At 36.6% G+C, this 27780-nt stretch overlaps 1 protein-coding gene across 18 annotated transcripts in view; it reads right to left on the reverse strand.

Moving 5' to 3' along the window:
- Nucleotides 1-27780, reverse strand: part of CDC42BPA (CDC42 binding protein kinase alpha) — a 181123-nt gene that overhangs the window by 121028 nt on the left and 32315 nt on the right. For all 18 annotated transcript variants that reach the window (XM_086870670.1, XM_086870638.1, XM_086870611.1 and 15 more), the window contains exon 3: nt 1974-2065. In XM_086870670.1, the coding sequence (XP_086726796.1) occupies nt 1974-2065 (92 nt within the window). The remainder of the gene's footprint in view (nt 1-1973; nt 2066-27780) is intronic.

Consider the following 27780-nt stretch of genomic DNA (forward strand, 5'->3'; position numbering starts at 1 on the left):
TATTAATACAGTTTTTTGTGGTTTAAGTAGCAGTAAAATTTGGTGGTCCTTTTATCAATCTTGCTCAGATATTTACTGGTTATTTTACAGGAAAATTAGCAATTTCATACAGAACTTTTTTTCTTAGACAAATGTCTGTGTAGAACTTGTCTTTGCTAAGCTAAGTACTGCTAAGTATTTCCAAATATTTATTAAGTCCTACTTTAAGAATATAAAAACCCAAACATCTTCACTGAAAGAACTTCAGATTTCCCCTTACTGATGATTTTGACAATTAATAGAGTCATGCTATCATCCTCAGATAAGGAATTAGAAAGAAACACTGTTCCTAGAAGAGAAGAACTAACCAATTACACAGACTGTCCCCAGAAGGGGATGGGGAAAGTTACATTCTCACTGTTCATGGGATGATTCACCACAAAGAACTTCCTGAGAAAGAACTACGGTTTCTTTGTGGTTTAGCTGCTGTGGAGTTTGATGCTGATTTAGCAGACAAAAATGACTTCTCTTAAAAACACAATATAAAGCAGGTTTCATGTATGACCCTTCTGACAAGAAGGCACCAACATCAGCGATTTTTCTTATATTTAATGCAATCTGTACATGAACTCAGCTGCAACTCCTATGGTAGGGCACTGACCAAGGCTAATCTTTCAAGCAGAAGTGTTTACATCAAAATGGAGATTGCAACATTCCCTGTGGCAGAGGTTTAGACTAAAGATAAATTAACCATGAGTAACTTCAGCCATCAGTCTCCTTTATAAAGAAGCTTTACTCCAAACAGAGCAAAACCAGGAGTGATAAAACATCTAAATAAATACTAGGTTTTTTTGTTATTTTTACAGCTGCCCAATGGTGATATTTGCACATAGGGATTGGAGGATGCAGTGGCACACACTACAGTAAAAATTCCTCTTCCTTACGTATTACCTACAAGAGTCTGCTCTTCTGTAATCACAGACTAACAAAGACTGATTTTCACTCAAGACGAAAACATGTAAGTGAACCTGAGAACAACTTTTCTCTGTCACATGCCAGAGCCTCCAGAAATCCTCTCCTATCAAAGAGAACTTCTATTTCCAAAGGCAATGAAGACTTTGATCAGAAAATCTTTTTCTTATTCTTTGGATTTAAGTTCATGTGAATTTTCAGGCAGTATGAAGCACCTCCTTAAGAAGCTTTACACACTATCCACATCTGCAGTATACTTGCCTATGAAAAACTCAAGACACTGTTGTACATTAGATTGTTCTTCGTATAGTGTACTGCATAAAAAAAAAGCTCATGTTTCCAGAAGAAATAAAGTAAATGGGGCAGAAAGCTAACATTTTAAAGTTTCCTCGACTTAGTGATCAACAGACTTGTCTGGCAACTTCAAATAAGAGACAGCTTATTCAAAAGCAGCAAAAAATTGCATGGTTTGACAGCAGAAGGTGACTACTGAAAAAAAATAACGTCTGCTGAAGTTCTTAAAAGAAATAAGGGAAAACATTCAAATATTCATTAAAATAGGAAACTAAATGACAGGAAAAGAGAGATTTCTCTATGTTGCTGAAATGTCAGTGCCAATATTTGGCTATTTAAGCTGCTGAAAACTACTTTCAGACTATATAGTTATTAGGAAAATTAGCAATTATTAGTAATGATCTATACCATTAATTACACACTGGCCTCCACCTCCTGATTGGAAAGTATTAGGCAAGCAAATGATTTTCCCTCAGACAGTTGAAACATGGTCTCTTAATCCATGTGAGACTGCCTGCTCTTAAAATTCACAAGATTTAAAATGAGCTGTCAAAGAAAGTATAAAACAAGATGCACTGGCATCAGACATTATGTGGGCCTATAATATCCATTATGGCCAAATAATGTAAAAATCTGTGTATCAGTGTATTGTTATTAACTGTCTCTCCTCAGTGCTGCAGGTTTGCAAGAGAATCATCCAAACCCTTCCACTTCCTTCTCACACATACCTCCCCAAAGGCTCCTCGGCCAATCACCTTCAGAATCTCAAAATCTTCTTTATGCAGTCGCATCTGTTTCACTTTAGATGTAAAAGGTTTGGCTGAAACAAAGGGGAAAAAACAATAATTAAAAAAAAAACCCACCAAAAAACAAACCCATGCAAACATCAAAAAACAAGGTAACAGTAACACAGAAGAGATGCAATCAGAGGCCTAAAAAACAAGGGATCATTTTGCTTATATATCTGTATATCCTAAAGGAATATAATTAAATTTAAAGCTAGAAATAATGAAGAACTAAGTCAAAACTGCTGTGAGAAAAAGGTTTACGAAGTATGCTTGCTTTTGCCTTCTCTTAATTTAAAAAAAAATTGAGTCAAAAAGTCTATTTTTCCACAGACTTTTGAGTTCAGACGTCTACTGCACCTGTGCTATATAACTCTGATTGCAAAAGCAAAGTACAATATAATGAGTTCACTTTGCATAATATTAATTTATTTGCCAATCAGCCAAATAATACTGTATTCAATGAAAAAATAAAATAATGATGAATGGTAAGTGGAAGGGCAATATTTGCCTACATAATGTATACTGCAATGTTTTTGAAAACTACTTCTTCAACACAGGGAGCACTTATAAGTCAATTCTTGGATTTTGGAAGGAAGAACAATTGCACTCATTATTAACCCATTCAGTGAAAAAACAATGTATTTTCAAGTTAAGCTTCATTTCCCCTTTTTCTTTCCCCTTTTTTAAAATATATTTGAGAGCAGTAAGCAAAATAATGTATTGTATTCCAAACAGGTAAAACCCCAGCACTGTTTGCAGTAAAACAGTCTCAGGAGCACCATTCCTCTCTTTCAGCCCCATTTAGCACTACCATTATCCAGTCCTGGTTCACTAATACATGCTCTCTGCATGCATGCAAAATATCCAAGCTACTTATAACTCTACATCAAAACACACATAGCACAATCCTTGGTCAAAAAAACCAAAAAAAAAACCCTCAAAGTAATTAAGCAGGAAAAGGTGTTCTTTATAAAATTATTGTTTAAAGGCATGTTCAATACTCCACACAAATTAAATCCTATTACTAAAACAGATACTTCAGTAGATATGGTTCATACAAGAAGGTTGTATAATCAGGATTCAGATGGATCTCAGAAACATATATTCAATTTCTGGCTTGAAGGCAGTCTAGCTCAATGATCTCAAACAAGCAACTTGAGAAACTTCACCAAGTTTCACATCTATGAAAAGGGGACAGTATTTTTGTAACTAGGCACTGACATCACATTCCTGAATCACAAAAACCCCAAAAAAGCACATTGTAAAGTCACCATTTTACAAGGAGGCCCATAAAAACCTTATCAACTTTCAGGGTACAGGGGCCCATCTATGTCCATTTCTCTCTCTACAGACACTGATGGAATCAGTGCAGCTTTATTTGAGGGGAAGATTTGTAATAGGCACCCTATTGCAGAATAATTTGTTCAGAATAACATTTCTAAACAGAAATGGGGAACTGTGTCCAAAAGCTCCAAAAAGCAAATGACCCTGAGTAAGAACCAAGTAAAACAGACCTAGACACATGTAAGAAACCAAATTTGGGTTCTCCTAAAATTCAGTACTTTCTCTTTCTGATGTTATTAAATAATTCTGCTAAAACCATATAATTCGATTTAGAACTTTAGTATTAATCAGGCACTACAGCATCCTTGCTCAAAAGCCTAATGCCTTCTATTCAGCAAACCAATCTTAGAAACTGAGTCAAGACATAAGCTACCTGTAGTTTTGATACCTAAAAACCCCCAGAAAATGTTTTCATCCTAGTCCTTAAAGTAGCTTTCTAAACCACATCTGAACAACGATGCAAAAATGCAGGGATTTATGTTTACAGCACAGCTCTACTAACATTTGTGGTACAATAGATTAAACCCTTGAAAGATCTCAGTGGTTCCAAAGTCCAAACCTGGCCTCTTTTTTTCTGAAATTTCTCAGATACCACGAATCAATTCTCTCACAGGAATTCCATATGTTCAACTACAGGAACATCAGCATATAATTAAAAATAACACATAGTGTTAGGTCCAAATAGTAAAGATGCAGCCATATAACACTGAGATTTTTCACTGTAGTGCTACTGTTCCTTTCCATTTATAATAACTTTATTATAAATACTGAATTACAAAATTAAAATACAGATTTTATGTTACATTTTAAGTGTTGCTAAAATGCAGTTTAAACCGAAGTATATTATTCAAGTTCACAGAGATTCCCCAAACTTTCAATAATATTTTATTCCTTGAAAGAAAGGTCTTGCAGTAGAAAAGGTAATAAGGAAATGTACTGCTTTACTTGGACAGCCTGAGCTGTACTACACTAAGAGACTGAATACAAATATTAATACTACTGACAAATACTACTGAACAAATTAAAACAAGCCATTAGAGCCTTTTAACTTGAAAAACAACTGATTGAAAACAAACATGTAGTTCTCAACTTCAGCATTTTCTGACCACTATATGCCTGGCTAGAGTACAAGGCAAAATATCTTGCTAACAAGCAACAGCATAGCTGTTTAAACCACAAAGCTCTTCTTCACTTTATATTGCAATGAAAGGCCTGTCATTCTTTAATTATTACATTCTGAAATCTTCCAGGGTTCCCATAGGGACTCTGGAAAAATAAACATCACTATAACTACTTCAGTAAAATAAAGATGACAAAAATAGGTTTGGAGTAGGTTAAATGATTTATAGTATCAGCATTAGTGGAAAAGTTTGTAAAACCTCCCTCCTCTCTAACTTTTTTATCACCTCTAGCAGAGATGTCAATGTAGAGCCAAGCGGCTTTTGGAAGACAGAGACACAGGAGGAGAAAAAAAATAAAGAAAGAAAAAAGAAAAAAAAAGGAAAAGGAAAAAAAAAAAAAGAATTGCTCTAGGAATGTGCTCCAAATAGCTTGTTCCAAAAAAGGTCTATTTGCTTTATCATCAATGTTGTTTGTCTACTGTGCAAACATCTGCTGCTCTTGTGGCAACAGCAATGTTAAGTATAGAAAACTTGGCGTGGCCTGGGGTCTTGGAAGGCCTCTCTTCAGACAGCGCTCCAGCCATGGAGCTTTCCAGACTAGGAGGTTAACAGGCAGACCTTTTGCAACCAGTTTGGCAGTGTCCTACGTGCCTTATGGAGAGAGCAAACCATCAGGCCAGGGAATGCTTTTCAAAATAGTGTGCTCCAAGGGGTCCCTGAAAAGGAGATTTACAGGAACATAGCCCTCATTTACATCCCTATCTCCCTAAACAGAATCAGCACTAAGTTAACACAAAACAACACCCTCTTTTTCTGCAGGAGCTGTGGTTTCCTTCATGGTTGATATGAGAGTGACACACTTTCTTGGCAGATTTTTGAGAGCAAGAGGCAGTATGGGCATTTCCTTTGGTGCTTCATTCAGCCTACAGAAATACACTGGGGCATAGCTGATTTTTTCCACACACATACATCCCTTTTCAAAGTTGCTAGCCATGTGTGATACGGATTAGGGAGCAGCAGTTTGCTGTGCTGAAGAGAACTCTTCCTCCTCCAAATGAGGGTAAGTGTGGGCAGCCTGACCACTGCCTCTGCCTGCTGATTTTCAACTCAGCAAGAACTGGAAGTTCATTATATAAAACTTTCCAGTATGTTCTCTATGGCTGCATACATACACAATGTCATGCACAATGTTCACGGAGACGGCTCCTCTGAAAAATATTCCATGTTATCAATCTCCATGGAGGAGATGGAGAGATAAGGCTTGACCTATAAAATCTGTTCTGTGGAAATACTTGGCCACTCCACCTGGCCAGTACTTCCGATCTCACCATGCCTGGGAAAACTGCGCCACCACCCTCTTGGCAAGATTCCTCACACTTATTCAATCAATTACGCATGGCAAGGAAAAACAATCTCCCAATTCACCCTCAGGGTGACCAATGTACTGATGAGCTTCCAAACAAGGTGAACCTGTCCTGACTATTCTTTCAATTGATTTAAGTGTCTGTGGGTCTTTTCCCTGGCCTTCATTCCATTTATGCTTATAATGCCTACAAAAAATAAAATTCAAATAAAATTCAGTAAAATTTAAATCCTGAATAAAAGGAGAATACTGCAAGTGTTACAAATTTAGATTTTTTTCTGGTTGAAATTTAACCAGAACTCCATCAAAAGTAACATGTTAAACACATAGAAAAAACACTCAGGAGGAGTCTAGTTGCCAAGCCAGGCATGCAGAAGAACATATGTTCTACCCCCTGGCCCTGGAAAGGCAGGATTTTATTATAATTACAACAACCATCCAGCATAAGAGAGGCAAAACAATGGGATCTGCAGTAGTGACATTGAGCTTCAACAGTCTGTTTATCATATTTACAGTGGGGAAGCAGTTATTAGCATTACTTACAGCCTATTTAATTCTAAGGGGTTATCTTGGAGCTGACACAGTTGACAGTGACACAGTTGCCAGCCCAATGCAGTTTAGTATTAGATTATACCAAATAACATCAAAATAGTAAAACAGCTGTATTGGATGCTTTATTAGTAAAGTTAGTCTCATGCCCTGCCTTGTTCCACTCTCCTTCCAGCTCTAAGTTTCTGTCTGCAGAGCTTGGGCAGGGCTAGCCCTGGAATTCAGATTTTCCCAGGCTAACCTGCTGGCAGGTTCCTGCTTCTCCCTCACCTCCCAATGCCCCTTTCCCTCCCCAGCACAGCACTGAAGGGAACCAGGGGTGCTGCAGGCATGGGTTGAAATTGAACCCAAGTGAGATGAAGATCATGTTGATTGTTAAATAAAATGCAGCAGATCTGGAGCAGAAATTGGGAATGTGTCCCCACAACTGATTTAGATAGAAAACAAAACATAACAGGGCAGTGTTAAGGAATTCCTCTCGGTGTCTTGCTGATGCTGTATTTCATTTTGGATAAACAAGCTGGCTAACTCTGCTAAGACTGAAGACTGTACCTTCGACTGATAGGCTGCAGTAAGATAACCATATCTTACTTCCCAAATTACAAAACATACTTCCTTAGTGATCCAGGCATCCTTCAGCAAACCCAGCCTTCTGCCCACTGCACTGTTCAATGTAAAATGACATGTCAAGCCAGAGGTACAGAAATTAAGGACTGTACCCACCAGAATTGTCAACAATGGTGAAAGTTCATTCTGAAGGAAATAGATTGGGAAAGAAAACATGGGAAACTAGTCACTTGCCATTTGAAGACAAAACCTCCTTTGCTTTGCTAGCTAAAAGTATTTATTAAAATACATACAGAGCTTCCCCATGCAAAGGAGAAAAAAAGCACATAATCTAAGAGATTGTCATTAAACTGAATTCCAGAAGGCTCTCGAATTCTTCCTACTTCAGTCTTTGGGGGAAAAAAATCCCAAAATTCAACCACCCCAACAAAAAATCCCACCACAAACCCAGAGCAGAATAATATATTGACATCTCTGTTTTTGAAAAGAGTTCTGCGGTTTTGAAATTTCAGCTAAATTCCTGAAAGGAATTTAACAAGTGTTTCTACATTACAGGCTTGATCCAAACCTAGAGTATTTATTTTCCACTGGCTTCTATCAGCTGTGAGTATGAAACATGTAAATAGCATTTTTGAGTTAAGACAGACCATAACTGAAACTTTCAAAAAACTCCAGAAAGGAGGTGTGAAAGAAAACCACTCCCAAAATAAACAATATTTCTTGAAACAAAGGGGAAGTAACTGACAATCAGCAAGGCAGAGCTGCTTAAAGCATAATTTGAGGAGATGGAAAAGAAATCTCTCCACCCACCTAAGGTTGGCAGAACAGCCAAGAGAGCTTTCTTGCAGTTTCTGCCAACTCTCCAGAGGAAATCAGGGTGAAACACTGTAGTCAACAGAGATAGCAGCTGAACCACAGAACATTAGTCAAGACAATGTAAAAAATAAAAGCCACAAATACCCTTCTCAGTTTTAACAGTTGGGATTCAGTTTTCACTCCCTCAGAACATTTTTAACATGTTTTCCCTGATGAACAGTTAAGTGCCAGCATCTCTAAGTACAAGTTAAGAATTTGGCGTTTTCCAGGAAAGAGAAGCATGCCCACAAATTCCTGTACTATGGTATAGACAGACACAATATTCTGGATCCTACCATGTTTGCATCAAGGTTAAATAGAGACCATCCAGACATCTTTGGCTGCAGCTACCACAAAATATTCTTCAACAGGAACTTTAAAATCAGGGAGAAAAATAAAATACCTTTTGCAAACATACCAGAGTAGTTCTGGTTTTTTTCTTCCCCAGACTCAGATGAAAAATAATCCCTGTGTTCAAGAAACACCCACTGCAGATCTGGACAACACTTTCATACCACATCAAGATACAGCCATTATTTTTTTATATTACCATTCTTTCTCATCCCAAGAATTTCAGTAAACCACCCCATGTTAAAATATTATTATACAAGCAGCAAAGTGAAATACTGAACTTTGCTTCATCCTGCTGTGCATTGGAATTCTACAGCAAGACTTAAACTGGTTGTGCTACAAGAGTTCTGTTCCACCTATTAAGGAGGGTGGAAATGCCCTGGGAGCAAATCAAGAACAGCCAGGAAGAAAGCGTTGTGATACTTAAAAACCCTGAAAGGCTAAAACAAAGAAGAGGAAAGAAGGTGGCCTTACACTTTATAAAGCAGAACACTGCCTTGACTCTGTCCCTCATGCTGCTGTCCCAGAGCTGGAAACAAGTCAATTAAAATCACACTTCCAACAGTCAAGCTTAAACTTCACATTCCCCAGTGCAAATAATTCAGTATACTGCGTTAGTATGTCATAATACTATACTCAGTATGGTATTTGACTGCCAAAAAATGCTGGACATTTCAGCTGTAAATTAAATCAATAATAAGAACTGTCTTTTGAATTACTAAATGATCTGAAAAACCAAAATAAATCAGGCATCAAAAATGAATACTTTAAGAAGAATTCTTAGTTCTTCAAAGCATTACTTTTTATTATGTAAAGCAGGTATAACACCTTCTAGTCTGACTAGACTCTGGAAAAAGAGTTGTTTGTGGAACACTGTGTGTTGATGAATATCAGAGAAAAAAATCAAACATTGTGCAATAAGCAGAGCATGCAGCCACACTTCAGTGAGGGAGGGGGAATAAAAGAAAATAAAAGGGGAGGAAGAATGTGAAGAGTAACAGCTCTTTACTCTGAGGACCAGCTACTGTTATAACCACAACTAAGACCTGAAATATGTACTCTCTCAAAGCAGTGTGGAGCTATCAGTAGTTTCATTGTTTCCTTTATTCTGCATTTATGTTTTTGCACCCCTCATGAAAGAACTGTTCAATATGTATGTGATTTATAATTCAAATAATTCTCTCAATTAAAATATAGAAATGAACCCTCTAGAAATTCTGGTGCATACTGTACTAACATAGAAATGTTTTACCAGAAGAAAGCCAAGAACTTTAGTCCACTGAATCCCCTGCTCAGCTTCCCAGGTATTTTACAGCACTGCAGAAGTCTCCATTTCTGATGCTACAGAAAGAAGCATTTTAAGGGATACTGCCTTACACTCCCTTCTTTTACCTCCCTTTCACCTCAGAATTTTAATTAAAAGAAAATAGTTATATAAAGCAAATATACTGAGGTCAGACATTTGATTTTTTTTTTGCTGATACTGAGAGTCTCATTACATCTCACATGAACAACTAACATTACAAATTTTTGCTTCTGAGGAGAAAAAAAAAGGCTGTAAAAGCTCTGTAAAACTTAAAGCACTTTTAATCATTTTTAATTAGTTAAATGATATGCTCTAATCCTTGTGAGAAGGTGAGTGAGAAGACTCTCCACAAACTTCCCTTCTCTAAAATGACTCATTTGTGTAGCCATATATTCTCAGCCAACACTTACACTTAGGACTTGTCAAAATGCATACCTGTCAAGTCTCACGCAGCACACAAATCATCTGAGTCCTGTCTCTCACTCCTCCACTACAGTGCTTTTCCTCTCAAATTCCCTGCAGACACTTCCCACTGAGCTGCAAGGGCCTTAGAAGAAGGACAGTAATGCAGCCAAACCCAAAACAGCTGGTAAATTCCTCTTTAGGATGTCTCTGGCAGGTGCCCATTGTATGAACATGAACATGTACCAACATACCTTGTTTCCTCTTTAAGAGCATGGCATAAACCTGCCCATAAAGCACTTCAGCTACTGCAGGTTTCATTGACACTTGTTTGTATTTGCATTGCAACACAGCTCAAAAGCCCCAAGCAGAGCCAGAGAACTTGTACAAATACATATAATTACACTCCTATTTCGGCCCTTATAGACAATATCATATGAAGTTCTGAATTAGTGACATTAAACAGCATTTCAAATATTAAAATAAAGTTAAAATTCAGAAAAGCAAAACCAACTTCAATTTAATGTATGTCAAACGGAAATACTAAAAACTGTATTGAGCAGGAACTTGGTGTTGTGAGAAGGAATTTTGCCTAGATAGAAATAAGATTCATCTCCACAACTGCTTTTTAGTGAAATTCCCAGTTCCTAGTCACAAAAGAAGAAGAAACAGCTTCCCTGTCTCCACAGAAATTGTTCCACCTGGACAGTTTAAGCTCCTCTTCCACTCAAACCTTTTAAATGCTGTCACGCTGTACTATTTGTACTGTAAGGACTGCAAACTACTCATTTGCTTGCTCCTTGTATTTCAAGATGGGTAATCCAATTGAACAGGTACATTATTGTCTAGTTCTTTTGCACTGACACAAGGATAAAACTACTGTAACTCAAAATAAAGTCATGCTTCAAGAACGGTTCTTAGTTTTGTGCCATTTCAGGGAGTTATGACATCAACAGCAGCCCTTTATTAAAGAAACCACACTCTTTAAAAGTCTCCAAAGATCCTAGAACTTCAGCACTCTCCCAGAGTTACCTTAAAATTAATGCACCTAAAATAAAAAATAAAAAAAGTAATTTGAAAGTTCAGTACCATTAAGATGTAAATTGCCTGTAATAAACTTGATTTGGCCCACTTGAGAATAAAGACCACATCATAAAGCTAAAGTACCTAGCTGTGCACCAGATCCGGCACTCTATTTCTCAACTACAATCATCTTCACTTTCTTCCTGATTGAGTGATCACTGTAAAATAATGCTGATTAAGATATTTTTATTTTGACCGCACTTCACCTCATGGCAATTTTAATAATTTTCTCTTCAGTGCAGCTGAATCACTAAAACCTGTTGCTATTGCAAACCATTCTCATTAACATAAACCAAACTTTCAAGAGAATCTTCATTTTGAAGAAGACAAATACATTTCCAAACACCTGTAAGCAACCTACAATAAACATTTTCTGTAAGCAGGAAGTTCCTACATAAACCACATTTTTCTGTGAGCACACATGCAGGTGTCAAGACATTCTTTTTTGCTTTGATCCACACCTTCTTTGTATCACCAAGGCTGCAGTAAAGAATGATTCTGGAACCCAGAGAAGGGATTTAATTATTTATGAAACCAAAGAGAAACTTACACTTATTGTTTAGTAAGTATCTTGGTTCTGGTTTTTTGCATCCTTAATGCTTATGTTACCTATACATAAAATGTTTCCAAACCACTCTTTCAGGGCATATTGCTTCAAATTGTCCCTTTAGAATTCCTGAAGAATAAAGTGAAGAGATTCACTAATGGCATACCTGAACTGACTTTTGGACTACTGAGCACCTCACTTGTTTCAGTATTCCTGTCAATGACAAATCAGAAATAGGAGACCTCAAACCTATGAACTCCTACATGCACATATTTGCAATTATCTCTGAATAATTTTGTAAGAAGATATAATTGTTTGGTTTTATTTATCAACTTTAGATCAGAAGAGGAGGCCACAAGTGAAATTAACAATGTTTCTGTAAAAGATTGATTCAGTTTCAAACTATAAACTAACCAAAAATAACAATTAGTCTCAATACAAACTGTTATTCATCTTCAAGTTCTAGACATATTTTCAAAATTTTGTAAGCTTTTTCTCCTAAATACAGACAGGAAAGATGGTCTTATATGAATCTGATATACTGGAGAAGAAATGTTTTGCAAGTTGTGATCCTGAACACATAAAATAGCCACTGAGTTCTGAAAATTCTTTGAATGGTTTTACCCAAGTTTTATCTCAAAAGTCTTGTTTACTAGAAACTTAAAAGGAAAAGTCATGGCAAGACATAGCACACACAAACAAGTCTGAGATAAGTAATGGGATAATACATTTTCAGAAGAGTGCAGAACATAAATTCTTTAATTTCTAAAAAATAGCAGCAGTTTTAAGGAGAGAGTAATTTAATTACCTCAATAAATCAACCCCACTTCAGAAGAAGGTAACATTCAAAAATTTTAGTTATTGCTTGTAATTTTTAAAAATTATCAATCTGGATACTTCATAAAAACACTCAAATGGAAATTGCACTCTAATAAAAATAGATTCCTGGGAATAAGATATTTTGCAAATATAAATCAAAATTAAGTCATAAGCAAAATGAATGCTAGAAATCCATCACTCTTTGGAAATTAGTTTATAGAAGGTTTGGTCTATGAAAAATGTACTTGCAGGTATGTTAATTCATAGCTCACATTTTTACAAATTTCTTGTTCCGTAGACCACAAAGGAGCAAGTTAAGAAGAAACTTACAGTAAAATGTAAGCAAACAAATGTATATTTCTGTTATGGATAATTTGTGTTCCACACAATTTGACAAAAACCATTTTGACAATTATTTTATCATCTTTCCTTGCTCAGCAAGAGCCCTCAGTTCAAATACCTGGTCATGACACCTCTTCTTCTAGAACTGAGCAACATATTAAAGTAGTGACAGCTTAAAAACAGTGTGAAAGATGGTCAAAACTTCCTCCAAATTCTGTGAATTTTTGAATACTCTTCTGTATGAAAACAGTACTTTTAAACCATTTTTGGTAATTGGGCCTAGTCCCAGGTCAAAGCTCGATTACTTGCATTATAACCCAGTGCACTCCCTACCTATTAAAAAACACGAGAAGTGCAACATTTCCCCTTCCACAGTCTGAACACTGGGTTTTTTTCTGATCTCAAATCCTTAGAAAACTGTGGCAACTCCTGCCCTCATTAACACCTACTTTTAGATTGCTAGTCTGCATTTATTCAGAATTTACCACAAAATATTCCTATTAGCTTGGTTTCACAACATTGCTAATCACAAAAAAAAAATTTAAAAAATTAAAAAGTTAAGTTTCTCGTTTTGAAATTTTCTAATCATGTCTTAGTAAATAAAACTGATTTCTGAAACTAATGTCAAACATTAGTGGAAAATGAGCATTCAAATGCAATACATGCAAGAATTCCAAATGCATTTCCCCCAACAGCTCTGCCTGAACTCATGCACAATTGATGCCTTTTCTTTCTTATCCATACACTGCCAACTTTCTACTCTATATTAATATTTCCTTCCACCCAAATTTTTCTCTCTTTATCATAAAAATGTAATATGCAACTGATTGTTTGAACATTCTCAGTTTATCTCAAAGTGCATTCAAAAACCATCTGTACAGTAAAAAACACACACCTGGAAAACCCGAATTCAGTCCGGATATGGTAACTACTGTAAACGACTTTAACAATATTCATTCAGAGGAAATGGGCTGCTTATCTAGCTGCTGAAATGGAAAGGACTCTTTCATACAATAAGGTATTTGGGGATTATTTTATTGTTATTTTTCAAATAACGATGGCATATAAATTAAAAATTTTATATCCAGCAACAAATGGAAGGCTGGTGTTTACAATAGCCATTGTGTACACAGCCCATAAAAGGCAAACAAACCAGAAGGGCAGAATGTAGTCCTTACCAAGGCCTGTAACAGAGGTGGTATTCAGGAATATTTGGGTTTCATCCTCTAGACTTACAGCTGCTCTCAGAGAGATGTGGGTTTATAATTAAACAAATAATTTTGACTAAGCATTATCACCACCAACAAAATCTGTTAAACATAAATATATATGACTTGCTGTCAGGAAGGTGACACAGATTGGAAAGAAGCATCAACTGCTGCATGTGTGTCTGCATCCAGGTGTCCTCATACCTTCTACCCTTCACCTGACTTGAATCAGATGTGACCCAGTGGAAGATGTTTCAAAGGCAATTCACTTTTTGCACACTCTGCAAAGGTAGGTGAGTGGCAGAAGACACTCCTAAACCCACACAGCCTACAATAGCAACCCCCTCCTTTACTCCCTAATCCCAAGGGAACACCCTGGGAACCAGCCACAGGGGTGGGAGAAGACATCTGCCCACACAGGGTGCTGGAATTGCAACAAAATCTTTAACTCAGGGACTCCAGTCAAGCACAAAATCACTTTTTTTTGCTCACTTCTGCTCACAGAATTACTTCTGAAGGATTGTTCTTTTCCTGTTTTCTGGGGTTTTTTGAAGCAAGAGTCTGTGCCCAGACTCTTTGTAGAACCAGCAGATACAACTGCATGAATACTAAGTATTCCCTTCGCATCATTTAGCTAACAAATAAATATACAAATATTTTGCATAAATTTTGGGCAACTTAGGTTGCCCAAGGGTCACAACTTTTCCGATTTACTATTTCTTCTGACATACATATATAGAAAAGATGATTCACAGGAAAGTGAGATCTCACTCTGTAAAACTGAGAAATCTTTTTCTAGAAACCTGACATCCACAGAGTATTTCTGGAAATAGGAAAATAATTTATTACACATTAATTTTAGAAATAACTGCAGTGGGTTTTCAACATGTCTTGGGCCCAAATCCTCAGAAGAATGCAAACATTTACCTTCTATTGAAATCAGCTGGACACCTGTGACTGCATAACTGTGAACTTCCATGCAAACTGCCAACTTCAGACACAACAGAATTACAGAGTTGTAAAATTTACTTGTGTACACAAAGGCTCATTACAAAAGAAAGGAAAAGAAAGGACACTTCAGAGAATGAGAATCGAGTATTCCCTTGTACACTAGAAAGATGTCCAAGTCCATAAAATGGGAGTTACAAATATGCACAACACCCTCAACCTCCTCACTTCTCTTTTGGTTGGTACTTCATTTCAATTTTTAATTTACACAGAGGAATACACAAAATTATGATGATAGGGAGCATCTTAATATATCGTAAGAAATGTTCAATACATTAATTTTATTGCTTTTAATTGTGATTGTTTCCTGATATAATAAAACAGGTATTTACATACATATAACTACTAAGGTCTCACCTTCAAAAGATAACATAATTTGAACTTTATATATGAAAAGATTACATATTAGACTGAGTTTAGTTGTGTATGTTAACAGTTACTATTTCCTCATGTCATGGTTCTGTAAAGTTACCCAGAGCTAAGTTTAAAATGAAATTACTTTCCTATACTTTCTGAGTATTTCCAAGTACATCTCTCATACCTTTCCATCAAATATCAACTTACCCACCTAGCTTACAATGAAGTTGTCGGGGAACTTCAACATCTAAACTGATCCACAATCAAGCTTTCTCAGATGACTTCCAAAAGCCTTGCACAAGTTCTTTCTACTGGAGTCAGGTACTTCATGTTCTAGTCATTATGAGTTTTCCTCAGCTGGGATTTTTTGTCCCCTCCCTGTGATTTCTGCATCAGTCATGGTACAGTGCTTCACCTCTAAGTGTTAATCCACAGAGGACCAATATTCACCACAGAGATAAATCTTACTGCTTGCTCCCTTATAAATTTCAAATAATGAATCTCCCAGTACTATTCCAAATGTCAACAGAATCTCTGGCTCAACACAACAGCTAACTTAAATCTACTTCTGTGCGAGAAAGAATGGAAAATGCTTTTGTTTTAACCCAATACTAGCACTTGATTTGATTCATGCTCAAAGATGGTAGCATCAATATAATCACAGTAAGTATAAAACCTGCAGAGATTAACTTCTCATCTATACTGTGTTAAAGTAGTTCTTTACCAACCTCAAGATAAATAAAGGGATGTCTTTTCCTTAAAATTCTTCCGCATCTCAAGAAGAATCCAGCTTGAGCTGGAGAAACTGTGACTGTCAATAACTTGGGCTGCTAGTCATTGAAACAGACAACACTTGCTTTAGCTTCTCCTCACTCATACCAATTGGCAGTACAACTTGCCCAGACTCCATCTGTTAAGAGCTACTCATGCTGCAGTGTTTTCCCCAGTTACAATTATTTAAGTACATTTGAGAACAAATGTGAATTCAATATTTGAGAAAGTTACTGGACTGACAAGTATTTGCTGACTGAAATAAGGACAGAGCAGGTTTCCCACAAGGCACTGACCAACATGTCTGATCTGAGCAACATTCCTACAGATAAAGGCAATTCAGTTTTTTGGGCTCAACCAAATCACACATACCTTTGCTGATGCTAGTAAAAATATTAAATAAACAAGAAAATGCATTAGATACACTTCAGTCAGCAAGGCTTAATAAAACTTATTCCCAAGGGCTTGAAGAAGTAAAGAAAGTAATTTCTGACTCATTACATATTCTAGTCAAGAACACAGAGAATGAACACAGCTCCAGAAGATGTAAAATGAACCAGGAAAAAAAAAAACAAACAACCTTTCTTTTTTGTAAAATCTAAACTCCACATCCAAATCCACCTCCTGAATATATCTGCCTCGCTGCCTGAAAGCACAGTGGCTCAATTAAAGCCTGACAGATGACTGCAGGATGTCAACAGGTTACTGAAATTAGCAGTCTAATCACCAGGGGACTAAAAAATGTACACTCTCCAGCTGAAAGTCAACCTATTAACTTCAAACCATATACAGTCAAAAATAGTGGGTGGGCTGAAATTTCCTTACAGTGACATGAATCCCAGTAAACAAACAGGCTCCTGCACTAAAAAGGAAGGAACAGTGACAAGGAAATGATGATATAGGTAAGTGAAGGAGTTACAATCAAGCCTGCTCCTCCATCTATCCCCTTTCCATGACTGTCCATAAGTAATAGGGAACAGTCTGTGTTAACTGAGCTATCAAAAATCTTATTTTTATACATACATAGATATATACACACACATATAGAGATGGATGGATGGATGGATGGATGGATGGATGGATGGATGGATGGATGAGTGTGTGCACCCACACATACATATATATATCTATAAATACATTCCATACAAATATGTATATTCCGCTAAATGGAAGCTTCCACAGGAAGGACATGCCTATAGTCCTTACCTCCAAACAAATCTCAACAAAAAGGATCACAAAGGGAGTTAAAAAATATTCAAATTTAGATGCTCTCGTAAGTGGCACCATCTGTTTTCTACAGGAGATGAAGGGAATAGCTTGAAACCATCATGATATTTGTTGGGAGGGACAGCACAGCAGAGCATAAGCAATCCAGGAGGATGCCAGAATGAGCTGATAATAACTTCCTTCTCCAAGTGATAAAGGAGCCAAGAAGTGCTATTAATGGTGTTGTGGCTCAACCCCAGCAAGCAGCCAAGACCTTTTTCTCATCAAGAAGGAGGGGTTGGTGGGGAATGTGAAATTCAAGGGCATCCTTGGCTGCAGGGATCATGAAATAGTGGTGTTCGAGAGCCCTTAAACAGTATATAGATATTTTTTTAATATGAAAAAACCCTAATATGCCTTCTTCTGAAATGTTCCATTCTCTCCTAGATGCACCTAAATTCCTATGAATATATACAATTACATAGCCAGATGAAGATATTTATACATTAGTTACAGAATCCACTGCTAGGAAAGTAATAAGGAAATTAAAAAACCCACAACAAAACAACAGATGTCTCAGCAAACCTAAGGATGAGGGCAGTAGTCAAGGAAGTCTTTTTTAAGGCCCCAGCTGAACCCAAGCACAAAGAAGGCAATTTTGAAGCACTCTAAATAGACTTCACCCCCTCAGCCTGTACTGTGGTCTGTAGAGTGAAGGAAGTATAAGTTTACCCCAGTCATATCCAAATTCTTGTGGCCCAGGCTCTGCAGATAGGAGAGCACCATCAGAAGAAATCAAAGAAAACCAACACTGAACCAATGTATTTCAACACCTGGCCCCAAACCCAGCAGACAATAGCAGCCCTCATGTGCTGACAAAACAAGAAAAAATTCTTCTGTGCCCATGTTACAAAGGCTTGATCTCTTCAGCTGATGCCATCCCTGTGTTTCCACACCAGGTGGGAAGTATGCCTCACCTGCTGCAGAGCTACAGCAGAGATGAACAGAAAGAAAAATATCAGATTTTAGGATCTGGCAGGGTTTCTTTAAATACAAGTTTAGCTGGAAGTTGGAAATGTTAGCAGAAAGTAACAAAGGCAACAGGATCACAACTAACAATCAAGATCCTGAGTTTTCAACCAAATTCTGAAGGAAGCAGGAAATGGAGGTACAACAAGGCATCTTCTCTTGTAATGAAACATGATGTATTTTTTCTGGACACCACAACTACAGTCCAGTGTCACCACAAATGACTTGTATCTGTTCTTAGAGGACCTGAAGTGCTGCAAGAGCCTGTGGTGGTTGTAAAACACAGCATCAGTGGAGAACCTAAGAAGATACGGTGAAGGTGGACACAAAAGACCATTATAATGCTACTGTGCTGACAGGATCAAACAAAACTACATTGTATCAGATGTATACAATGTTTACGGGGAAATCCAAAGCTGAGGCCCTTATGCTGTGTCCACCTTTTAGAAGAATGTAAGGCAAATAACTCAGACTACTTCCTTTGGGCTGTAAAACAATGGACATTGCCAAGTTTGAATGTCTGTACAACTGCAAACAGTTTACTGTATCTGAACAAAAGAATTTCAGTACCTACTTAGTATTATCTTTTTTAGATTAAAAACGAGTCTGTAAGTTATATGTTTTCTTGAAAGATTATGAACTATTTCTGAAAATATGACTGGTTTAAATACCAAAGATTATAAATTTAAAGAAAATGTAAATATAACTACCCAGACATCACATACAAGAATTTCCTAATTACTAGCAGTAAGTTTTATTTCATTCAAAAAACTGATGAGTACATTAGAGAATACTAACTAGTAAATGAACCTAAACAAACTTAGTGTACAAAAAGAAAATATCCCTCCATGTGATGGCTAGCATCTGTGAAGCTGTGTACATAAAAGCCATCAAAGGAAAAAGTACCACCTTCCTTGTGCCTGAAGTCTAATATACTGAATTCACTATCTGTACTTAAAGAAAAAGTACATCATGGAAGGAATACTATGGACATATCCTTATGCAGTTTCTTCTCAGAGACAGCAAAATGTCTTCTGGGTTTGTTTTTTGGGGGCTCTTTTGTTGGTTTTTTTTTTTTGATTGTTTTAATTTACTTTAAGGAACTAAACTCTAACTTCCCTCTTTGAAACACTGTGGCCATTGAAGCTTTGATAAAGTGCAGAAGAGATTTAAGGAAGCACTCATGACTGATGTCACCAGGTTGCCTTCGAGGGCATTTCCACATATAATCTGCATGATCTGCCATTTTTCCCACTACCTAAAGCCAGGTAGAGAGAAGGAACCATTACCATGACTTATTGGAGTTATGCAAGTTTTTACGGTGATTTGTTTCCCAATTCTTTCCTTATCTAATATAGGTAGTAGATAAAAATCTCCCCTGAATCTGCTTCTGTGCCTCCAGGAAAAGGAAGTCATGCTTTGTTCCCCATCCCACAAGTCCTGAAGTACATGTGACAGAGAAAACAAGTTTTTGCCCCATGAATAGTAATTTCTCTCACTGATCTAAGAAACAAACATTTTGTGCTTACTCAAAACTTCAATCAGCCATTTATCAACTTGCCCATGGGGAAAAGAATTACTTCCTGGCCAATTTTATTTGAGAAATACTTAAAATGCTATATATATACAGCCACACAAATTTTTTGTCAAGATAACAGGCCTGAATTTTTCAGAAGCTGAGAGCAGAGTGACAGCCAACATTCAGTTCTCACCTGATATTCTCAACAGAACCCCATGCACATAAGTTAAGCACAGCCTGTACACAAATTTTGAACTGTCATTTTAAGATCACATTTTGACTTATGAAAATAACATATTAGAATATGTGAACAGTTAAAAACTTTCAAGAAAATAGATAACGGAGCAATTTTAATTGAAAAAATCCAGATGTTTTGAATTTTTAAATGACTTCATGACACCAAACAGCAAACCTACGTTGTAAGGGAAATCTTACATATTTCTGCCTCATTTGGGGGAGATTTTAACATGCATACCTGTGTTGAGTAACAATGTAATTATATTATTTTCCTGAAATCAAGAGTATATTCACCCAACTGAATTATCCATTGGTACAAAATCACAAGATAAAAAAAAAAACCAAAAAACCAGATACAATAAACGGGAAGAAAAAAATTTTTCTGTTGCAAAAAAATGATCCATCTCTGACAAGATGCATGAGGTCCTGCTGAGTTCATTATGCAAAAAACAGGATTTCTTCTTAAATTTCTCATGTAACAGGTACAGCAGTATAAATATGTCCTTTCATACATGACATAAGAACATTTCACTTTATTTTTCAAAGTTAAATAGTTAAAGACACCATAGAAACAAGCCAGCTGCTATTTAATCAATAATAATAGGGGATTGTTATTGACATGATTGATCTTATTTCCTCCCAGAGGAAACAGGAAAGCCATCTAAAAGAAGACTGAGTTTCTTAATTTGCTTGCCATCTTCTTCCCTTTTAGGTAGTGGCTTCTGCTACTTTCTCATTTTCAAAGTCACCTTATTTTCTATTTAAAAGTGCAAAAGGACCTGACAGCAAACATAACTAGGCTGGATAGCAACCAAGGTGGCAAATCTGTGACCGCCCTGCTCTCCTGCCCTCCAGCCCCACACCAGGCTGCTACTGCTATTTATACCATTGTGTGCACATACAGTAAACACAGCTTTCAAATTCTGTTATGTTTAAAAAGGTGATAACCATTTCCTTGCTTCCAGCTCAACTTCTAAAATTGTAGTATCTTCTTTACAACACAAATAATTAAAAATAGCTACTTGTCACATCCCCACTTACTCCAATGATATGCATTTAAAAAGCCACTAGTCTAAAATCAGTCTGAAATATATACTGTTTTATGTCTCTCTAAGCATATTACCAAACATTCAGGATAGTCAATCCATCAATTAGGATTTTATTTACTTAAATCTTGATTAATTTTTTAATCCATAATTTATTGCAGAGATCGTACAAGGCAGAATCAAAGGAAATAATCAACTATCAATTTAACCATTAAAGATATATAAGAGAATTAGATATTAACTTGTTTTTATTATATGTTGTCATGAAGAGACATAATATGCAAAGTTATGTACAAATATAAATAAAGTGCTAACACTCCTGTTAGTACATTAGAGCAATATAAATGCTTTTAGTACTGGTTATAAATAAAAGTTCCCAAAAATGAAGAAGAAACACTGTCTTCTCAATTGCCTTTTTTTAATTAACCTCCTCTAACTGCAAACAAATATATAGCTAAGATACCCAAATTCACATTCTGTAGACCTTTTTACCTCAAAAAAAAATTCTCCCAGGGTGCCTTTCCCCAGCTACAACCTTGACACTATGGAGCTCCTCTGCTACAAAGGATGAAATAAAGCAAGTGTCACCTCCAATGTAAAATACTCTGAAAAAAATTGCCTTCACAGCAGTAGCTTCCCTTTTCTCTTTGAAAGTTTCAAACCAAACTTGACAACAGTGAGATTGCCCCTAAAAGAACACTTAGACATAATCTAAACCATCTTTTCCCAGTACTGCCTGCAAGCAACACTCCAGAACTTGGGTCCATTAAAAAAAGAAAGAAAGCCTCCACTAAGGAGTTAACCATTCTTCTATAGTAATGTGAAAAACTGTAGCTTTTTCTGTCTACTAAATTCTGCTATTCTGTCATAGGAAAAACTTAAATATAATACAAGTCATATACTTTCCTTGATCTGGAGGCAGCAAAAAGAACATCAGATTTGTCACTCTTAAATAAAGATGGCAGAATTTCATATCTCTTCAGAAGAAGCTCATACCTATTTTTTTTTTTTTTAACTTCCTTTTATAGAATTAGCTGCCATCAAGTGAAATTTTATTTGGAAGAAATGTTGCATACTCTACACTTCTCTAGAATAACCTTGTTTGGCCTAAGGGAAGTTAATGACAACAAATTCACACTTCATAACAGTAGCAATACCCACACAAAATAATTGTTAGTGAGCATATTAAGTATTACATGAGACAACAACTGAAAAACACTCTTTAGTTAATAAGTTATTTTGAATCTGAGACAGCTTACAACTCATACCTGCAGGAACACAACTGCTTATGGGAGAGTTGTTCAGAACTCTACACATTCAAATAACCAAAAGAGAACACATCACTGATACACATGGAGATACCGCCAGATTTGGTAAATAAATAAAGTTACTATTTAATGAAAAGCATCAAAATCAGCTGGCTATTAAGATAGTGCTATATTGATGAGCCAGAACATCTATTGTTCTAACATATACGTATGCCCCATGTAAATTTGAAGGATATCTGCCATGAAATCACTACAGCAGTGTACAAACCAGAGCTCTCTGTACTTGGATTTCTGACCTACAGCATCAGACCAGCCCTAGCCATGAAGGCACACAATCACATAAGAAAAGCCAAGAGCTGCTAGAAATTCAGTCTGATAGTCTACATTCAGCTGTCTGTATATACCAGGTACTCAAGTCAGCATATAAATAAAAGAGAATTTTGCTTTCTAAGTCTGTTGTGTCTAAACTCAGGGTCTGTGTACACTGCACACAGTGATGCAGTGATACTCACAGAAATGCAGTAGCAGAAGCCACCACACATTATTTCACATATTATAAGCACAGAGCTTATAATAACATTCCCCCCACTAACACCAGTGAAGATGGTCAGCTAGGATGGATCTGGAAGCACAGGATCCTCTGCTTGATATTGCAGCACACTATTTTCTCCTGACACTCAGGTTGGATAGGGCTCTGAGCAACCTGATCTAGTCCAGGGTAGTTTCCATGCTCTGGGCTTTGGAATGAGGTGATCTTTAAGGTCCCTTATAATCCAAACTATTCTAAGATTCTATGGTCTATTCCATCTTTGTAGCCTTTTTTCAAAAATAGGCAGGTCCTTCATAAATCTCTGTACACTTCTCACTTTTACTTAATGCACGGTTGACTGCTGTGCAAATATAGCTTCATTTTATCCCACTCCTACCCTCACAATATTTTCATTTGACAAGCATATTAGATTGATTTGAATAAACTAATTTAAACACCCATTTGTTAAAATAGCCTGATTCAGTCAGGAGAAATAGCTATTTACTGTTGTCAACAACAGGTCAACCTGAGGTAAATAAAAAGTTTAACTAAACAGTTAATGTTTGCAATGTAAACTGCAAAAAAATTGATTTAGTGTTCTCCCTAAAAACAGCAACTTGACCTTCCTATAGTGATCAGAAGTACATGTTCAGAACTGAGCAAGATTTAAAAGAAATATTTAAAAGCTCCTGTTATACCTGAAGACTGCAGAAAACTTATTTTAAATACAGATATATCAAGGATTTAAACTGCTCAAAAAGTTGCTTTAACTACTTGTTTCCTGGGGTTTCTTAATTATAATCTGAATGACCCCATGAAAGAACACTTCCAATAGGATGTTATTCCATGGTTATTGTGAGGACTTCTCAGCTTCCTTCCTGCACTCTACAAGATCTCATGATTAAAGTTGGGTGGTTGACCTGGAAAATTCTGCCTCATGTGATAAGACATTAAATTTCAAAAAAGACACAATAGCTAAGCACACAAGCCTTCTTTCAAAAAAACACAAAGAACACAGAACTCTTTTTGAATAGGCTTTATTGCTGTATTAATAGTTGAAATGCAGAGCAGTCGAGGGAGCAAAGCTCTCTTTTCCTCATTTGAACTCACTCAACTGGCACAGGATTTCTTTCCCACTCTCCCAATCCCTTGGGTCCCTACAAATCAAGACCAAAACAGGACCCAGCTGTCTCAGCTTGTTGTTCAAGCCCATTCAATTACAGCTGCAAGGCGGAATATTTCCTGGCACAGCTTTCCTCTGGGATACTTACCCATGTGAACAAAACCTACAGCATGATCAGGTACATTCACCCACTGCTGCGTACTGGGCTTGTTAAATCTACTTCCTACCCTCTGAAGAAAGTGCTTAAGTAGTTACCGCTTTAATTAAGCGCTAGCAAATGAATTAACATAAAAAACGAGAACAGCAAAGGAACCACAATGATGTAGTTGTCCTGACCACCAATGAGCATGAGGATCTTTCTGCCACTCAAAGTCCTGCAATCAGATTCTGTAATCAAAATACAGATATTCCATTTAACTGTGCCAAAGTGGTGCTAAGCATGCACAAGATGAGCGGCTATCAGAGAATATACACACAAAACAGTTGTGTTAAACTTGGGGATTCAGCAGGGAATATTTCTTTGAACTTCAAAAATGCTGTAACTTCTGTGTTTGCTAGTGTTCTGTCAAAGGATTTAAAAATATACAAATGAAAAATATCCAGTCACACATGCTCCAAAGTAGTCATAAGAATGTCATCCCTGTCTGTGAAAATACAACAGAATACTAGCCAAGACCTCAAGCTAAGCAAGAGCAATATGTGAAAAATATTTCCAAATACAGCGTAATTCCAGTTATTTGAGTCAAAATAGAGGACAAAAATTCAATCCTTAGCGCTTCACTCCTATTTAGACTGCTCTGAGTAGTCGCAAACAGAGCTGGGGATTGCCCTTACAAACACTCTTTGATTTATTTTTATTTCAGTCGTGAACAAAAATTTTTGAAGAAGAAAAAAGATACACAAATTCTGTTTCCTTCTTGCTTCCCTCAGCTGGCCAGACAAGTCTTCTAAGGCACTACTCTTTGACCTCTGGATTGTGAGCACTGCAAAAGTTCACAAGTAACTGAAAGAAACTCATGAATATCACAGATTTAAATGTTCTGTACTAAAGTCCACAGCTCCAGCAGAAATTCTTTTTAAGTCCAAAAGGTAGAAAGTTACTACTAAGGGATATCAAATACTGTTTACATTATCCCCATAAATGTGTCTTTTTGAAAACTCTAATGAGACATTCAATTTACTGTCATTACTTTAATAGTCATTAAATGCAATGCCCCTGTTCAAATGTCTGGCTTTGCAAAACACCAAAGCTTTCCCCCACACTCATTCAATATTTTAACCTCAAAATGTTTTGTTAATGAATATTGATAACAATGGTAGCACAGCATAAAAACAATGCCACTCCTGACAACAGTGTTAAGTATTTGGTGCAATGTCTCCAGAGCTGATTCTCCTATGGAAGTTAATAACAGACATTCCCCAGCTATCTTTCTAAAGTGCTCAGAATCAGGTCAGAAAACTAAAATAATGAAGCCACAACATTGTTTAAACTGTCTACAGCCTATCCACATTAACTGATACCAGACAAATACTATAACTGTATTGTAATAAACTACTACATACAAAATTTTTGTCCTAAAAATTAAACCAAGAACATTTGAAATAAGTATGTTCAGAAATACATCCTTTCCAGATACATTGACATTAATGCTCAATTACATTTTAAACATCATCTGTATTAACCAAAATATCCTGTGATTTCTTTGTGTCTAGTATCCACTTTCCATTACAATTTCTTCTTTGAATACTGATTAGCTTCGTTAGCTTCTATGCTAATGAGGATATGTGAACAAATAAAAGCTGCACAACACCAGGAATCCAGCTCAGGAGATTCAGCTTTGCACTGATCTGTCAGTATCACTTTTATAGGACTAGTAAAGCTCTACCTACGAGTTTTACTAATTTTGTTGAGAGCTAACAATCCAGGCTCCAGCTACCTCAGAGGATCACTGATACAGAATCCCATAACTCAGGATAAAATTGATTCCCAAGCTAAAACCTCTCCTACTGCAATTTGCTCTGTAACACAACTCTCAATGTTGCTGTTAGGATGCCTAAATGACCTTCAAGCAATACGAGCTGTGCAGGGTGGCCATACCATTTGCTTGGTTTACAAATATAATTTTAACAAACTGAGACTAAATATGATTATTACTAAAGGAAATCAGCATTAAGCAAATTACATTTGGTATCTCATTTCAATTATACTTAGTACCTCAGCAACATACCCCTTTAAAAAGGCTCAAGTAATGTAACATTTGAAATTATAATTTATGTACGTATAGCACCCAGTAAGAAGCAAAAATGATTCATTAGCTCTGCAGCAGACAAAAAGAAAATCAAATTAGCTACACAGCTCTGAGTAAATAACAGCTGCAGTCTTTTAAAAATGGTCAGCTGGTGTTAAAATTAGAGATGAATGCTGCTCCTGCAGACCATAATGGGCATTACTCTTCCAAGGCTCCAAACACCAGCCACTGGATCAACAGTGAAATAGACCCAGTTCTTCAACAAGGACACCTAATAGTCACAAAAACATCTCACTTTAGAAACCTGACTAATATCAACACTGTATGGACAAGAAAGAAATGAAATTCAGCAACTGTAACATTTTGTCAGTATTGTATGCTCAGTGCACTCATTCTTCAGCCAGTGTAAAGTACATACCCATGTTCCAAACATGTATCTGATTACGAAATCAAGTTATCATTGAATGGGCTACATAAGTTCACATAGTGCTGAAGATTTTATAGCTGTAGCAGAAGTCTAGAGATTTTACATTTTAAAAAATTCTGTATGTTCTTAGTCACATATCAAAGAAGACCACACAACTTTAAACAAAATTTGAGATAAACCTAAGAAAGTCATGCTTTACCTCAACACTGCTTTCTTGTAATTACTATATATACATAACTAAATAGCCCCAGTATCTGCAAACAACTGAAATTCTTGTAGATAAAGCATAAATTAAGTAACACTAATATAGTACAAAACCATATTAGTGCCAAATAAAAGGCCAAAGTACAAGAGTGACAAGTTAATAGTTTCCCAAATGCAGTACCTTTCCCCACAAAGCAGAGAATCAAGGTGGGGGAGGAAAAAAACTGATGCCAAACGGCACAAGGCTATTAAATACAAAGGAACCATTCCCTGGCTCAGTCACTGCCAGAGTGGCAGTGCTATGCAAGATCCAAAAGAGAAACTTTTGCCTGCCTCTTGCCACTCTTCCCAAGGCTGCTCTCCTGACCTCTAAATTTCATACCTCAGCAATACCAGTGGGACAAATGACCTCCCAGCTGAGTCAGCAGGATAACTCACCTGGTATCACAGTACTTTAATAGGAGCCCACACATAAATGTAGTTGGACTGGCAGAATCAAGGATTAAAACAGCGCATTATATTTTCAGAAGCACTGGGTAGCCATCACATAACTACTAAGTGCTACAGCCTACAGCTTCTCCCAGGAAACAAAACATTTACAACCTCCAACCACTTTCACCTTGTATTTTAAACTCTGATTGAACTTACGACTGCAAACAACAGAAGACAATCCTTCCCTTCCTTTACAAACATCAAACTCATCTCATCTTGGACTGGAACATCTATAAGGAGAGCTGACAAGCTGCCTCAGAGCAAAACCAAGTATAAAGTCTGTGTGATAGCACACTTATTTGCATAATAGACTGACATGTGCAAACAAAACCAAGTATTTCTGGAGGAAAGAGGTTTGGTTTCCTGAGTATCTCCCTATACAATGACTTGGAAGTGAATTATTTTTATGGACCTAAACATGGTCA

The sequence above is a fragment of the Cyanistes caeruleus genome, chromosome 2 (genome assembly GCF_971803275.1).
Source record: "Cyanistes caeruleus chromosome 2, bCyaCae1.hap1.1, whole genome shotgun sequence".
NCBI lineage: Eukaryota > Metazoa > Chordata > Aves > Passeriformes > Paridae > Cyanistes > Cyanistes caeruleus.